The 18,084-nt window shown below is 43.8% G+C and overlaps 1 protein-coding gene across 1 annotated transcript; it reads right to left on the reverse strand.

Moving 5' to 3' along the window:
• Window positions 1-8,561: 8,561 nt before the first annotated feature.
• LOC118713737 lies at window positions 8,562-12,444 on the reverse strand. Its single transcript, XM_036428643.2, is given in 1 exon segment — window positions 8,562-12,444. A coding segment is annotated over 1 exon segment (3,882 nt). The 5' UTR covers window position 12,444.
• Window positions 12,445-18,084: the final 5,640 nt, after the last annotated feature.

Below are 18,084 nucleotides of genomic sequence, written 5' to 3' on the forward strand. Positions count from 1 at the left end.
GTTCAGTAAACCATTCGGCCTGCGATTTAGGCTGGATTTTAGATTTTGGCCCCTTCTCTGATTGAGTTCGACACCCCTAGGTTAGACGATCATTTTTTTGTTGTGAATCCTCACTCAAGGATATATTTCCATTGATTTTTTTAGAGAGTGGAAGGGAGGGGGAGAGACAGAGAGAGAGAGAAACATCTATGTGAGAGAAGCACATTGATTGGTTGCCTCCTACACTTGCCCCTGGGGATTGAGTCTACAACCGAGATATGTGCTCTTGGCTGGAACCAAACCTGGGGCCTTTCGGTCTGTGGATTTATGCTCTATCCACTGAGCCCAACTGACTAGGGGTTTAAGAGGTCATTTTAATAAATCAGATAAAAGACATTGGTTTGGCAATAGACATGAGGTGAAGAAGAGGAACTAAGTCTAGAAAATTTGGAGAAAAATTAGTATTTTGGGGACCTGGGTATGTGGGGTAAGGAAAGAAGAAAGATCTAGATTTCATATTTCTTACTTGGACAGTTGGGTGCATGGTGCTGCTATTTACTGAGATTTGGGGATATGGAATGTGATGGTTAATCGTTTGTGCCAGTTTGAGTAGGCTGTGGTACTTAGTTATTTGGTCAAATACCAATCTAGATGTTGCTGTGAAGATATATTTTTAGATATAACTAACATTTACTATTTATTTATTTTTTAAAAATATATTTTTATTGATTTCAGAGGGGAAGAGTTAGGGAGAGAGAGAAACATTAATGATCAGAGAGAATCACTGATCAGCTGTCTTCTGCACTCCCCACACCAGGGATTGAGTCCACAAACCCAACATGTGCCCTGACCAGGAATTGAACCATGACCTCCTGGTTCATAGCTTGGCGATATGATTAATATTTAAATCAGTTGGCTGAATACAAAAAATTATCCTCCATAATGTGATGGGCCTCATTCAACCAATTGAAGGCCTTAAGGGAAAAGATAAATCCCAGATGGCCTTTGGACACAGGACAGCAATATCAACTCTTCCCTGAGTCTTCAGCCTTCCAGCTTGTCCTGCAAATTTTGAACTTGCTGGATCTACAGTCGTGTGAGCCAGTTCCTTAATCTCTCTCTCCCTCTCTCTCTACATTCTATTGGTTCTGTTTCTCTGGAGAACTTTTACTAATACTGAAGGATGTCTTTTCATTCAATTCTATGACGCAGAAATGCTTTGCTGAAACAATAGTTCAGGGTTTTTAAAAGGGAAAGTGAAGGTTTATTTTGCCAGGGGGCATTTTGGTTCAATATCAATGTTGTTTATTTATTCCTTTGAGTTGTTGAGCATTGTCCCTTCTAGGTTTCAGTTGTTATTAGACAAAGTGGGATATGCTTGTGTAATTCTCACCAGTAATAAAATCCACTACACATGATAACTTCTAATTATTTTACTGAAGCCAGAATTATTGTCTGGTGGTTTCTTTGAAAGTGATACAGAGGATTTGTACATGTGAGAAAGTATAGGAAATGCTTCTCAAAAATGTGTATCATTTGCCCTGGCTGGTGTGGTTCAGTTGGTTGAGCATCATCCCTTGTACTGAGGGGTCACTGGTAATCTGCTCAGGGCACATGTCTAGGCGACAGGTTTGATCCCCAGTGCGGGCACCAGTTAGGGTACATACAGGAGGCAACTGATGAATTTTTCTCACTTTTTCTCTCTTGCCCTCTACCACATTCTTTCTCTCTTTCTTTAAAATCAATAAAAAATATATTTGGTGCAGGGATTGAGCAAAAAAAGAAAAAAAAAGAGAGAGAGAACTTTTTGGAGGGACAACCACGTGGTGATTGTGGGAGATGGGTGGAGGTGGAAGAGGGCATGGAGGGGATCAATGGTGAAGAAAGAAAACACACAAAAAGAACCACTGGAATATGCAGATTATCAACACTTGAAATTTTCTCAAGAACAAAGGGAACTGATAGGAAGTAGACATGACATCTTTTTGGTTAAACTATTCCAACTGAAGAATAAACTTTATTTCATGAAAAACAGAACTCTACCTTCCTTCATGCATGTCTCCTTTTCCCTCTTTCACATGGCCAGTTCTTCAAAACTCAGGTTGATACCGCTTCTAATAGAGTTTTCTCTGTTCTTGCCCAACCCTTCCTTGTATTTCAGCAGCATCTGAGGTTCTTCTAATGCACACCTCCAGGGAGCAGCTATGAAATTTTATGCTATAAATAAATAGTCTATTAATTCTATAGAGTTGTCCAGTGGGTGCCCTTATGCTCACCCCATCACAACCCTTACTATATTGCTTATAATTGTTTGTATACTCTTATAACAGGAGGCCAAGACCATATTCAACTTTCTAACTCCAGTGCCTGGCACATTGTCTAAGGAAAGAATGAGCAGGTGGGTAGATGAATGGCTGGATAGATGGATAAAAATCTTCAGTGCATTACAATCAGGACTATGTGATAAATATTGCTTTTCATCATCTGCTGTTTCCAATCGTGCCTGTATCTCCCCCAAGTACTACTGAGGGCATTGCCAAGATGTAAAACTTATGACATTTAAGAAGTTTGTGATTCCATCCTCAGTGTCCACCCATCATAGTCAGATTCAGTAGGGCAGCTTCTGAGTGCAAAATTAGAATGAGGTATGGGACCATGGGTATAAATTGTGATTAGTGTTTAATGAAGCTAACTGTTCTGAATATCAAGTTGGTTTGCATGCTCATTTGCAATTTCCATAACTGTTGGAAATGCTCATAAAATCAGGATTGTAAACTTAGAGATGAATCACTTATACCTGGACTTCCTGTTGAAGTGGAGTTAATTAATTGCATCCTTTTACATCAGAGCACCCCCTACAATCGCAGCCTTTATTTTTAGCCCATCCCCTATTGACAGTGACAGCTCCTACCTGAACCAACTAATTTTGTGTAGTCAGGAAATGTGAGGTTAAATCTAGGGCAAAGGGAAATAAAAACGTAGAAAACTGTGTCAACAGTCTTGTTAGACACAGATTCCACATTGCAATTTCGGGAAGAAGTCATTGTATGAGGACTACAGTAGCCTCCCCGTGAGTAGAGCCCAACCCATAACCTCATCTCCCACCCCACCTGGCTCTCTTCCTGGCCTGCCCCCTCCCCTGGCCTGTGGAGGCTCCGGTAAGCATCTGTGCCAGAGTGCTGCCAAGGCACCACCCGCTCTATCACTGAGAAGCTGTGGACCCCTCCCCACAAAGAGAGCCACCCCTCAGAACCTGTATTTAAGGTTCCTTTGCTTTAAGTTACAATTTTAGTTGCTGGTAAAATGTATGCATTGCTAGATAATACCATGTAAAGTTTGTTAGAATTTGAACTTTAGGAAGCATGTATTATGCTGAATATTTTCTCTTGTGACTTCATTTCTTTCACTCAACATGTTTTTGGGATTCATCCATGTTGATATATATAACTGTAACTCATTCATTTTTGTTTCCGGTGCAATGAGTGTACAGGTCCTTAAAACGTTATTAAAATTCTCTGGGGCCCATAGTCTTTTTGCTTGTTTTTAGAAAGGTAATAGGATAAATATGGATATTATGCAATTCCATCAATCACATAGTATCTCTCCCCCTACCCCCCTATTAGAGTCATAGAGAAACATTTGTAATCAGACACATGAATATTTCTTTTTTTAAAAAGTATATTTTTATTGACTTCAGAAAGGAAAAAGGAGGGAAGGAGAGATAAAAACATCAATGATGAAAGAGTACTCTTCATAGTATTTACTCCTAACATTTTTGCCTATAGGTCAAAAATTGATCGGCTGTCCCCTGGGGATAGAGCCCACAACCCAGGCATTTGCTTTTGACTGGAAGTGAACCTGGGACCCTTCAATTCGTAGACTGACATTCTATTCACTGAACCAAGCCAGCCAGGGCGAATGTTTCTGATTGAAATGTAAAAATATTCATTCTAAGTGAAATAAAGACACTAACTAGTGTATTAATTCATGTCAGGCTCTTTTGCCAAATAATTATGAAGTCACTTTCAGTTTCCAAAATTTAAAGACTATGGGCCTACTCCATATTTATTTTTCTATTCTCTCTTTGATGGATAGACACATTTGGTTGGTTTCCAGCTTTTTGTTATAAAATATTTTACATTCAAATATGGCTGCCTCCACTCACTGAGATTTTGAAGGCAAAGTTGGGTCATATTTATCTTCATGGCTTAACACAGGGCCTCAGCAAATGTGTTCTGAATGAATAAGTAAGTGCTCAGACACTTTGCTCTTCTTCTTTAAAAAAAATATATATTTTATTGATTTTTTACAGAGAGGAAGGGAGAGAGATAGAGAGCTAGAAATGTCGGTGAGAGAGAAACAGCTGCCTCTTGCATACCCCCCACCGGGGATGTGCCCGCAACCAATGTACATACCCTTGACTGGAATCGAACTTGGGACCTTTCAGTCCACAGACAGATGCTCTACCGCTGAGCCAAACCGGTTTCAACACACTTTGTTCTTCTTGAAAATTATGAAGCCATATTAAAATCACAAAAAATGAGTCCCAAGGTAGGAGCTCAGTTCACCGATTCCATTTAAAAAGTGTGCAATAAATAAAATAACAATAAACCTCCGCTCAACTCCAGGAGCATTTCCCCCCATTACTGGTCAGATAGAATGCCCTCATGTTTCTCTCTGCTAAGCCATTATAGGTCTTTCAAGGACATTCTATTACTTTTAAGAATAATCTTAGTAAAGTTTTTAGTGACACCTCCAAACCCCTCTTTTCTCACCCTGGCTCCAGGGGCCACATGCAAAGTTTGAAGAGTCCAATTCAGACTAAAGGATGGGAAAATGGAGAGGTGGCTTCTCTGAATGTATTGAACAAAGCCCTGAACTCCATCAATTACAGTCTCTACTTGTGGTTCATGTGTTTTTGAGGGCAACAGGGGTAGCAGAGTAGGTGTGGTCTGTGTCCAAGGATTATTTTAAAAGTTTTGTTGGATATATTTCTATTCCCACTCAGGGGCCTAGTAAGGGAGAAGAGCCATAAGAGGAAAAGTCACATGGTCTTAGCTTTAGGGTGAGCATGTCTTATCCTTACTTTTCCCTGGCCACAGGCTTATTGTATTCTTCATAGTATTTGCTCCTAACATTTTTGCCTATAGGTCAAAATTATTTATCTATCTCTAAATAAAACACTGCCACTATTCTAAGAGGTTTTTGTAATTATACTAATAAGTAAAAAAGAAAATGCTTGGGTCATACTGAACTGGATGTTTCAAGTCTTTCAAAAAGTTGCTTCTGTATTCACTGGACATCATTCATTAAAAACAAAAACAAAAAACCACACCCTGCATATTAAGCCTTTGCTGAGTGCTGAGGATGTCAAAGACAAATGTGACAGAGTCCCTGTCATGGTTAAATGTCTGTGTCAATTTGTTATGTGCCTAGATATTTAGTCAAACATTATTCTGGGTTTTTCTTTTTCCAAGAGTATTTTTGGATGAGATTTACATTTAAGTTGATGGACTTTGAATAAAGCAGATTGCCCTCCATAATGTGGGTGGGCCTCATCCAATCAGTTGAAGGCCTGAATAGAACAAAAAACTGGCCTATTCCCCCGATCAAGGGAAACTTCCTAGTGAACTGCCTTCAGACTTCATCTCAACATTAGCTTTTAGGGTTGCTTTTGGACTTGAGCTCTCCCCCGACTCCCTAGCCTGTCAGCCTCCCCTGTCAGATTTTGGATTCACCAAGCCTCCACAATCACATGAGCCAATTTTTACACACACACACACACACACACACACACACACTTATATCCTATTATATTTATCCTATTGATTCTATTTCTCTGGAGGATAATAGGATAAGTTACATATATCCTATTGGTTGTGTTTCCCTGGAAACCCTGACTAATATAGTCCCTTTTCTCAAGGACCTAAGTGTCTCTTAAAACTGACATGCCAACAAGGATCTAATCCAGTGCGAAGATTGCCCTAAAGGTTAGTCACATGTATGAAGTGCCATGAGCGCACAAAGAAGCATTTGCACACCTGAGGGGATATTTAGGAAAGGCTTTCCAGGAAATATTTCCTAGGACAGCAGTGTCTTTGGTGGAGAGACTAACATGTAAAGGTTCAAAGGTATGGGAAAGCAAAATGTCTTCCGAGGACCATCTGTGCAGGAAGAAGTGGTGCGAAAATTATTGAAATTCAAGGTGTAGAAATGAAACAAAATGCTCCAAAGTTAACATAAAACAATCACATGCCTGTGCACACCTGTGAACAGACAGACTCTCCTTGGGCCAAGGACCGGAAAGGAGCAGAATCCAGTGTCAAAAACAAGGCAGTACTCCTGTCAAGCCCAGACAAAACGGATAGAATTTGAGAGCTGGGGGAGCTCTGAGCACATGTCATGGCCTGCCCAAAGGCATTGAGACCAGGATGACCTTCTCTATGGTGAATACTTGTTAAAAAGCTCTGACATGTAATACACTCCGCTCATTGTCTCAAATGATTGGTGCATGATTTAGTGAAGCAAGGGCTTATTTTTATAGCCATGATTACATAATAGAAGCAAGTGGGCTTAAAAAGGAAGAGAGAGAGAGAGAGAGAGAGAGAGAGAGAGAGAGAGAGAGAGAGAGAGAGAGAGAGAAATGGTAGCCATTAAGACAGAGTCAGTTGGGAATGCTGCCCCATTTTCTGAGGGAAGTTGTGGAGAAAAAGCTAAAAATAGATACTAAAAAGGATATGATAGAAATGTGAATGAAAAAAATCCAAACCTCTAGGCTGGAGATTGGTTAGTATCCAAAGTAGATTGTACACTTAACCTAATTGCAGTGAAGTCACTGTAATTGGATTGAAGATACTTAAATTGTAAACATTTCAAGGTTACCTCCATTTGAGCAGGTTTCCTCGAGGAGACGCCAAGCACAGGGGGAGCGTCTTATTCATCAGAGGAAGAGTTGGAGCCTGGAGTGGAGGTTGGAGGAAAGTTTTGTCTTAACTTGGTCCTTCCTGAGCACGTATCTGCTGCTCCGATTGTTGGCTCCCTCACATTCTTATGTTTATCCTGTCTAAAGGCTCCCTGTGGTGGGCTCTCTGCTTTGCTGACTTCCACCCATAGCCTACAGCAATGATTGCCCATCAGCTCCAGCAACACGGCCACGCCCCATAGACCTTTTTCATTTCCAAAGCCTGCACTCTAACAGAAGCAATTTTTGACAATATTTCAAAGTAAGTGGAATAGAGCTTGTATTTTACATGATTGTGCCTTGCACGCTTGCATTTTCAGAGCCTGTGGGATTCAGGGACGGGCTTTGCTTGGAAACTACATCCCATGGAGAGATCAAATAGTAAATTCAGCTGTTAGTGCCTACGGTGTTACAGAGATCCCGAACAATCAAACAATGGAGGAGAGTTTGGAGATTCACTTTATTCACCGTGGTGGGCTTAGAGAAAATGAATTCAAATTCTAAGTAAGGCTACAAGCAGAACTTCCCTTTTTATTAAAGAGCCAGCCCTATGTGCACTTAGTGGTTATCTCGCTGCTGGCCTTGAAAACAACACAATTCTATCCAATTAAAATATGCATCTGGCATGGCATTGAGAGTATGGGCATATCTAGTCTCTGGCCTACAAGGTCAGACAGCTAAGTTTATCTTCCTCATTATTCAAGCAGACTAAAGCAGGCTAGAAAGCAAACATTTTTTTTTTTTTTTTTAGAATAAGAGGCCATCTAAAAAAAAACAGCAGAAAATTCCAAACAGCAGTTTTTGTTTTTTTTTTTTTTTACAAAATAGGGGTTTTCCTTCTCAACAGTATACATAGGAAAGTTCAAGCCACACAAAGAATCTAAGCACGTGTGTGTGTGTGTGTGTGTGTGTGTGTGTGTGTGTGTGTTGGTGAGAGGTTGGAAATGACTTCGGTATATGAATACTAACCTCTCCTCACTGAGGCATTGTGGGGGAAGATGAATGTGTTGGCTATCAAAATAACTATTTTACCCGTATGAAGATTAAGATTTGATGACAGGTTTTGTAACTGTAATGCCCAAGTGTCATAAACCCCAAAGACTACCAGGGAGCCGAATCCGATGCAATTGCAGAAAGCCTGTATTTATTTCGGACTAGTCCGAGCCCAGTCTCACCCACACCAACGAGGGCATGGGCGAGAAAGAGGAAGAACTTAACATATCAATGGGTTTTATAGGGAGGGTGGTGCCGCTACCTTGGCTGACCTGATTGGTTGGGTTAGGCCTAGGGTCCAGTTACCTGGAGCTGGACCCGCCCCACCTTGCCCTCTCACCCCGCCCTGCCCCCTCACCCCGCCCTGCCCTCTCATTCCCCCCTTGTCTTGAGAATTAACAGGCCCAATCATGGGACCGTATGCACTTCTGAAGGGTGCATAAAGTTCCTCCTTCCCGGTGCCCTGATCTGACATTTTGGGGGAGTCCACGAGATGTGTCCAGGGGGACACAAGATGACACAGCGGGGTCAGGAGTGTCCAGGGCAGAAGTGAGTCCTCCCTCCTCCCCCTCTCGAACCAGTGTATGGGGGGTGGGGACTCCTGCAGCTGGCTGCAAACAAAATTTCATCAGGCAGATTGAGTACGCCGTAACTTGAGCTTGAGGGGGTTGTCTCGGTCTCGGTCGATGCTCCATCCGTTGGCGAAGTCTTTCCGGATCGCAGAGGAGTCAGCTGGCCGAACATGGGTGTGGTGGACCCAGGTCGCAATGCCATCCACTTTGAGGGCGGTGGGCGTCGTCAGCACTACGATGTATGGTCCTTTCCAACTTGGTTCAAGCGTCTCCCAGCGGTGTCTTTTGACAAAGACCCAGTCTCCCGGCCGGTACTGGTGGGGCGTTGGGATCGGGCCAGCCTCGTAGATGGCCTGTAGGCGTGGCCAAATGTCCTCATGTGCCCTCTGGAGCCTTCTTAAAGAAAAAGATATTTCTTGGTTTTCAAATTCAGTTAGCAGTTCTGCCTTAAGATTGGGAATGATAGGCGGGGGCCTACCAAACATAATTTCATAGGGAGTGAAGCCTAGGGTATAGGGTGAGTTCCTCACCCGGTAAAGAGCATAGGGAAGGAGAGCCACCCAGTCCCCGCCAGTCTCTATGGTTAATTTAGAAAGGGTCTCTTTTAATGTTCTATTTATTCTTTCTACCTGTCCTGAGCTTTGGGGCCTATACGCACAATGTAATTTCCAATTTGCCCCTATGGCCTTGGCTACTGCCTGTGTTACCTGTGAGATGAAAGCCGGGCCATTGTCCGATCCTATCACAGCTGGGAAACCGTACCTGGGTAGAATGTCCTCCAGTAGCTTCTTAGCAACCATCTGGGCTGTTTCATGCTTAGTTGGATATGCTTCTACCCATCCAGAAAAGGTATCTATAAAAACTAGAAGGTATTTATAGCCATACTTTCCCGGCCTTACCTCAGTGAAGTCAATCTCCCAGTGCACCCCGGGCTTTGTTCCTCTGAGCCGGGTTCCTTTTCCACTTGACCCGGCCCTTGCATTTGTAAGCTGGCAAGTTTTACAGGCTGATACAATTTGATCTATTCTGGCGTCCAGCTGGTGAATTTTGATCTTAGCATGCCGGACCAAATCCTTTAGTTTCCGGGACCCTAGGTGCGTCGATTGGTGTATGTGTTTCAACATCGGGATCCCAAGCTGGTCTGGTAGCAGGAGCTTCCCGTCTGGAGCATACCACCAGCCCCTGACTTCCTTGTTTGTGGGGTGGCTTTTGATTCGCTCTAATTCTTCTTCACAGTCCTTGGCCGTGTCGGCAGCAATCAGGATGTCATCTACGTACTGTAGGAGGGTGAGGCCAGGGTGCTCCCTTCTATACTCACCCAGGTCTTCGTGTAGTGCCTCATTAAAGATGGTGGGCGAATTCTTGAACCCCTGAGGCAGTCGTGTCCAGGTGAGTTGTCCACTGTAGCCCTCCTCTGGATCATGCCACTCGAAGGCAAACAAGGGTTGGCTTCTGGGTGCTAGCGGCAGACTGAAGAAGGCGTCCTTTAAATCTAATACAGTATACCAGATTCTGGTGGGCACCAGGGAGCTCAAGAGAGTGTACGGATTGGGGACAGTTGCGTGTATGTCCATGACTCTTTTATTTACTTCCCGGAGGTCTTGCACCGGTCGGTAATCATTTGTGTGAGGCTTCTTGACCGGCAGTAGGGGGGTGTTCCAGGCAGATTGGCAGGGAACCAGCACCCCTAGACTCCGCAGTCTCTGGATGTGTAGCTGAATTCCCTCCCGGGCCTCCTGAGACATGGGGTACTGTTTGATCCTTACTGGACCTTCTCCTGGCTTTAGCTCCACTAGGACTGGGGTCCTGTGAGCAGCTAGTCCTACCCCTCCTGTCTCTGCCCAGGCTGTGGGGAATTCTCGTAGCCATCTATCCATGTTATCCCCCCTTGGGAGTGCCTCCTGGTGGAGGCGGTACTCATCCTCTAGCCTCAGAGTCAGAACGTGGATGGGGTGGCCCTCGCCATCGGTGACCTGAGGCCCCCCTTGTCTGAAAGTTATCTGAGCTCCAATCTTGGTCAGTAAGTCCCGTCCTAACAGTGGGTAGGGGCATTCCGGTATTACCATGAAGGAGTGGGTTACCCGGCCCATCCCTAAATCCACTGTTCTTCGGGTAGTCCATGAATACTGGTTCATACCAGTTGCCCCTTGCACCCAGGACTTTTTGCTAGTTAGTTTTCCTTGTGGAGTGCAGAGGACCGAATGCTGCGCTCCGGTGTCAACAAGGAAGTCCACAGGGGTCCCCTCCACTCTAAGAGTTACCCTGGGCTCGGGGAGGGGGTCCGAACCCTGACTCCCCTAATCACTTAGTTCATCAAGCCCCAAGACCTTTACTCGGTCTCTCTTGCTCCCCTTCCCACTGCCTCTCTTAGGACATTCTTGAGCCCAATGCCCTATCTTCTTGCAGTATGCACATTGGTCCTTCTGCAGTTTCCACTTCCCTTCCCCGGAGGTCTCCTTACCCTTCTTTCGATCGTTTGCAAGCTGTCGGAGGCGGAGGTCCCGTTTCTCAGGGGAATCCATAGTGGCGGCCCACAGGATCCTAGCCAGGTCTGGAGTCTGCCTGCGAGCCTGTTTATCTTCAGGGGGCTCCCGGTTATTGTACACCTTTTCAGCCACCACCAACAAGTCCTGCAGACTCTTCTCTCCCAGTCTATCTATTCTTTGCAATTTTCTCCTAATATCTGCAGCAGACTGGTTTACAAAGGCTACAATAACAGCTGCCTTACTCTCAGGAGCCTCTGGATCCATGGGGGTATAGGTGCGGAATGCCTCCATGATCCGCTCTAAAAAGGCTGCTGGAGATTCATCCTTCTCCTGCTGTACGCTGCCTACCTTAGCCAGATTAGTCGGTTTTCTGGCAGCCGCCCGGAGACCCCCCATCAGAGCCTGGCGGTAGACCCGGAGCCTCTCCTTACCTTCTGCTGTGTTGAAATCCCATTCAGGCCTAGTCAGAGGGAAAGAGGTTTCTATCTGAGCTTGGTTGGTGGTAGGATTTCCATCCACGCCTGGAACCAGCTTCCGGGCCTCATTGAGGATCCTCTCCCTCTCCTCGGTGGTGAACAGGACCTGCAAGAGCTGCTGGCAGTCGTCCCAGGTTGGCTGATGGGTAAAAATGATAGAATCTAACAGATTAATAAGCCCCGCTGGCTTCTTAGAAAACTCAGGATTTTGAGTTTTCCAATTATAAAGGTCGCTAGTGGCGAAAGGCCAGTAGTGATGGGGCTGATCGCCCCTCTCATCTGGGGGACCAGTGGCTCGAAGGGGTAAAGTCTTAACAGTGGAGTCTGCGATGAAGGTGGTTTGTTCCCTCTGGGCTCTTTGTCTGGTATGCGGCGGGCTTCCCGCTCTCCTTGTGGCATCTGCTTCCCTCAATGGGGGAGGGTCAGTTTCCTCCTCCGGCACCCTAGGGAACTGATACGGGGGAGGAAAAATTAATTCTTCTTCAGTTCCCCCCTGCAAGACAGAGTAGGGGGGAGCTGATGGCAGGGTGATTTTCTTCTCTGTCCTCTCCTTTCCCTGTAAGGCAAAAATAGGTTTTGGCTCCGAGGGGGGCGGAGCCACAGAGTGTTTAAGCCAAAAGGGTGGGTTCTCCACAAGGTCCTGCCACATTATAATGTATGGGAGCTGATCGGGGTAACCTGTCTTGGGATGAGAGACGACACTCCGAACCCGGCGAATGGTAGGGAGATCGAATGTTCCCTCTGGTGGCCATCCGACATTGAAAGCTGGCCACTCACTTGAACAACAAGTCTGCCATTCGTCCTTCCAGACCTCTATACTAAAATCATTAGCTCTTGCCTCTACTTCCTGAAAATGATTAATCACAGTGCTTAAAGGAGTAATCTGAGTTTGTCCCATAACATCCATACAGTGAGTCCATAAAATAACACATAAAATTATAACAGCCCCCAGGAGAAGAACTCCCCACATCAACATTTTCAGTATTATAACAATTCAATACATTCAGTTAAGTTTTTATAGCAAATTTACAAACAAGAGCAAACTGAAACCTTTCCCTATACAAACATACAAACAAACAAACAAACAAAGAACACAGGAACAGACGGGGGGGCCCCCAAGAACAGCCTTCCAACTTCGTGGAAGCGGCGCCTAAAACCAAACGACGGCCTCACGCCGACTACCTCGTCCTGAGAGGGAATTCTATGTCCCTCCTAAAGGAGGATCAAAACGTCTTTTGATCTCTCCGGCCCGTGGCCTTCAATAGCGCGTCCGCTAGACCTCTCGGGCACTTCCCACAGGGATCCCTTCACACACTTTTACCGCGGCCAGACAGGCTCTCCGGATTCAGAGTCCCTCAGTCTTGGAGATCCCGGACGAGCCCCCATATGTAATGCCCAAGTGTCATAAACCCCAAAGACTACCAGGGAGCCGAATCCGATGCAATTGCAGAAAGCCTGTATTTATTTCGGACTAGTCCGAGCCCAGTCTCACCCACACCAACGAGGGCATGGGCGAGAAAGAGGAAGAACTTAACATATCAATGGGTTTTATAGGGAGGGTGGTGCCGCTACCTTGGCTGACCTGATTGGTTGGGTTAGGCCTAGGGTCCAGTTACCTGGAGCTGGACCCGCCCCACCTTGCCCTCTCACCCCGCCCTGCCCCCTCACCCCGCCCTGCCCTCTCAGTAACTAACTGGTTCTTTGGTCTTAAATTATTGGAGTTTCTGTGTCCACATCTGTGAAACGAGGATATAGGAATTGCCTAATAGTTTTGTCAGAATAAAAAAGGTAACACGTGTGACAGTACCAGTCTGCCATTCAAAGTCCACCATAGTCTGGCCATTAGGGTCCGTTCATCTAAACCAGGGAGGGGAACTTCCAGCTCATGGGACCATGAAATCATTTTGTCTGGCCCTGCCAAGGCATTGAGGGGAGTTAATTAAAAGTTTGACCAAATACAGCAGGCTAATTTTAAAAAATATATATATTTTTTATTGATTTCAGAGAGAGAGGGAGGAGAGATAGAAACATCAATGATGAGGGAATCATTGATAAACTGCATCCTGCACACTCCTTACTGGGAATTAAGCCCACAGCCTGAGCATACCCTGACCAGGAATCGAACTGTAACCTTCTGGTTCATAGTTTGATGCTTAACCATTGAATCACCCTGGCCAGGCAGCAAGCTAATTTTTAAGTTGACAATTTTGCATGGCCCTTGAATGATGTTATAAATATCCAAATGGCCCTTGGCAGACAAAATGTTCCCCACTCCTGCAACAAACCTTTGCTCTCTCCAAACTGGTGTGCCCAGGAAAACTTCCTAAATAACTTTCAGTCTGCAGGCCAACGCTCTATCCACTGAGCCAAACCGGTTTCTGCTGTATCTTGGTTTCTTTAGCTGCAAAATGATGTTAGCTCTTAGGACTGTTATAAGAATTAAGTAAATTAGTACATGTACATATAAAGAACTTAGAATGGTACTTTGCTCATACAAGCACTTGCAAACACGTTAGTCTTATATGCCAGGCAGTTCAAGTGCTATTTCTGTCTCCATTTCAGAGATGAGGAAAACAAGCTGCAGCACTATTAAGTGACTCAGGCAAGAACAGACAGCTGGGAAGTGACAGAGCCAGATTCCAATGCAGGCAGTGAGCTCACAGGCCACACACACCTCTCTGCAGAGCAGAGGCAGGATGGGGCCGCTCCCTTCCTATTAGTCCTCATGCCCCTTCACCCTGTGAGCACTTCCTCCTCTACTAGCGCCATTCTGTTAGCGATTTTTTATCTTCCAAGCCCACTTAGCTAGTGACAACCTATAGGCCCTTAAGAACCATTCTACTTGTGTATTATGGTTTTAAAGAAGAGAACTATAAAGCTTCTTTTACTGTATTGTTCTCTCAAGTATTTAAAGATTCTTAAATTTAAAATTTTAAGTTCCCATTTCTCTTCCTGGTTAATCATAACTTTATTAGAGTGAAAATTTGCATTTTGGGTTAGTAGGAAGTTTAGATATAACAGAATAAGCTGAAATATCAGTAATATTAGATATTGTTTATTAAGCACACGCTAGTGACAACATTATATTGTATCTAGTCTTCAAAATGACCTTGAAAGTTTAGTATTACCATTTGGTTTTAAAGGTGAAGGAAACAAAGGGTCTTTATAATAGCCAGAAATCCCCAGAAAAATTATATAAGCATAAAATAATATAATAATACCACGAATCCTCTGAAAAAATAATTATTAGGAGCTCATTTTAGGAGATTAAATAAAATTAAGTTTATAAATTATGAGAGTGGTGTCGATGGTATAAATATGCAATAACACCCTAGTAATTTAATTTTCTGGAGGCCGCATCAATATGCTGCCTAATTGGACATAGAAATCTGCATGGAGTTAACTTAGTTATCCCCTAGAAAGATCCTTTGCAGAACCTGATTATAAGGCAAGACAATAAAATTAGGAGAAAAATGAAATTAGAAGCCTTGAGCTTAGAGGAAGAATGGGGCCACAAACACCGAGGAAAGGGGTGGATGTGACGGGGTAAGGGTTCATTGGGGAAGTTCTGTTTGACTGTCTTTCCTAAAGCTTCAGGTGTGGGGGTCAGTGTAGGATTTATGCATCATTTTCAGTTTTCTGTTAGAAATAGAAGCAGCCGACTTAAGAGCTGTTGGTGTTTTTTCAGTTGGGCTAGGAAAGGGGCACTTTTCTAGTCTTAGGAAGATAATGGAGGACAGAGGGTCTCAGTTTTGGCTCACATCAGAATCACCTGGAGGGCTTGGGAAAACAGATTGCAGGACCTCCATCCTGTTTCTGACTGTAGGCCTGTGGTGGGGCCTGAGAATTTGTGTTTCTAACAAGTTCCCGGTTGATGCTGATGCTGATTATCCAGGGACCGCACTTTGAGAACCACTGATTTAGGAGAAGCTTGATTGACTTTCATTCATTTTTGGTTGGGGTGCTTCAATGGGCTGGAAAAAGGTTAGCTAAATCAGAAAGCAGGTCTAATTAAGCAAGTTTATTCTATATCTATAAAAGGCTAAGATTTTATATGTATTGTGCATGACTCGTGCATGCACAATACATATAAAGCTCTTGCTGGTGCCAATTGCATGTGTGTGTTTCCATCTGTCACTGTTGAATGTGAATTTGGTTGACACTTTCATAGAGAAAGGGCAAGTAGTGATATTAAAATATTTCTTCCAGCCGAAACCGGTTTGGCTCAGTGGTAGAGCGTCAGTCTGCGGACTGAAAGGTCCCAGGTTCGATTCCGGTCAGGGGCATGTATGTTGGTTGCGGGCACACCCCCGGTAGGGGGTGTGCAAGAGGCAGCTGGTCGATGTTTCTCCCTCATCGACGTTTCTAGCTCTCTATCTCTCTCCCTTCCTCTCTGAAAAAAATCAAGAAAATATATTTAAAAAAAATATTTCTTCCAATTAATTTCCTTTTAGTGTGCCACTAGTATATAAACATTTGCCCAATCTTCTGAGTTCTGAGTGTGTCTGATTGGTTCTCAGTTTATTGTGATGATGGACCGAGTTCAGCTATGTCAGGATGACCTGTCAGGCTTATGTCTAAGTGTTAAAAGCTTTGGTTATATTTCAACTGTGAGAGTCCATAATGGGTCACCCCAGGAGGTGCCTTTGTGGTATGCAGATTGTGTTGAGCTAAAGGCAACGTCAGCTATACATTCAAGAGAGTCTTCTGTCCCTCCTTTTAACTACTGAGGAGAACATGAATTGGGGGCCTTGTCCCTAATAAGGGATTATCATCAGAGATAACTTCTTTCTCGACTCATCTATAGGACAGGACAATCTTCTGTTCTTATTATCCTGCAATGAACCTTTGAAGCCCCCAGGTGCATTACCTTATGCCTACCTCAGGATGTCTTATACACCTCAACCTCCCTTTCTACCTCTGAACCTTTCCTGCATGTGGGATCTCTGATTCTCTCATGTATGCAGGATTCCCATACATATGTATGTATTAAGTTTAGTTATTTTCTCTTGCTAATCTGTCTCATATCTATTTAATTATTAGACAAGCCACAAGAACCTTGAGAGTAAAGGAAAATTTGTTCCTTTCCCACACTACCAAGCAAATAGTTCCCCACTAGGCATTTACTTTCCTCTGTTCATCTTTCTTTCTTTCTTTCTTTTTAAAAAAAATATATTTTATTGATTTTACACAGAGAGGAATTGAGAGGGACAGAGAGTTAGAAATGTCGATGAGAGAGAAACATCGACCAGCTGCCTCTTGCACACCCCCTACTGGGGATGTGCCCGCAACCAAGGTACATGCCCTTGACTGGAGTCGAACCCGGGACCTTTCAGTCCGCAGGCCGATGCTCTATCCACTGAGCCAAACTGGTCCCGGCTTTGTTTCTTTATGCCCTTATTGTGCTCTCTTCTGATCCTTACTGCTTCTCCCCTGATATAGTGCAATAGTCAAAAGCTGGCCATGCTTTCAGTCACACCGGTAGCCAACCCAAAGGCTTATCAACTCCACATCCTTACTGAGGATTGTGTGATGTCAGATTGGTACAGGGACTTAAAGTTATGGGCCTGGTTTTGTGTTTAATTCATATTGATGTGTTTGTTTGTCTGAGCTCTGAATGAGTTCTGGCCATTTTTGACATTTTGCTAAGGTCGAGACAAGAAAAAAGATAAAAATAATAATTTAGAATAACCTGTTTTCAAAACTCTATAGATACAAATGATAGCTCACGATGTCATTTGCATTTTAATCATCCATTGCTGGATGGAGGATGCTGAGCACAATTAAGCCTCTGAGGACACATCTAGTCAGTGCATCCTTTGATTAAAGAAAATTGAATCAATATACAGTGAGTTCCTGTATTAACATGCAATTTAGGAGGCATTTATGCTGAGCTCAAAATCTAATTAGTGATTTCCTGTTTGTACTATAGTGACTGTTTATTCTATTTTCAGTTCACCTGGGTCTGTCATAAGTTCTCATGGTTGATTTCCATTCAGATGGTGATATACTGTCTTTCATCTCCAGCCTTTTCAAAAAAGGACTCAATGTACCACAAACAAATGGCAAAGGGGATTCAAAATGAGGACTTCGGATTAAATGCTTAGTTCCCCACATCATTCTTAGAAAGGAGCCAATAAAATTCATTATGTCAATAACGAGAAAGGGGCATTTGCAATGTACTTTTCCCCATCTGTTGCTGTGAGTGTCCCTCATGACTATGAGTGATAAACTACTATTGTTACAACATGCTAGGGTTCACAGGAAATTTGGAGGCCATAATTCTACTTCTACCTCAGCTAAGTCCTGCTGATGTTTATGGGGGTTTTAAAGCTTCTTTCCAACCCTATTTTTCTACATGAGATTATGTAAGGCTGAGTTTATAATCTAGGGTTAGGGTCAATGTATATAGGAAGCTGCCTTCCAAATGGCTGTAGACTCCAGGTTGTCACCCAGTGGGTTGGCATGGGTCGATATCTGGGAAGCACACAAAGGAAGCACATTGAGATTTCTGCTGCACCCAAATAACTGGACCTTCAGAATATAGGATATACACATTGTGAGGCAAAAGTAGGGTTACAGTTGTGAGTACCCAAGCAGAGGTTATTCTTGTATTA

Source organism: Pipistrellus kuhlii, unplaced genomic scaffold, assembly GCF_014108245.1.
Source record: "Pipistrellus kuhlii isolate mPipKuh1 unplaced genomic scaffold, mPipKuh1.p scaffold_m20_p_9, whole genome shotgun sequence".
NCBI classification, from domain to species: domain Eukaryota; kingdom Metazoa; phylum Chordata; class Mammalia; order Chiroptera; family Vespertilionidae; genus Pipistrellus; species Pipistrellus kuhlii.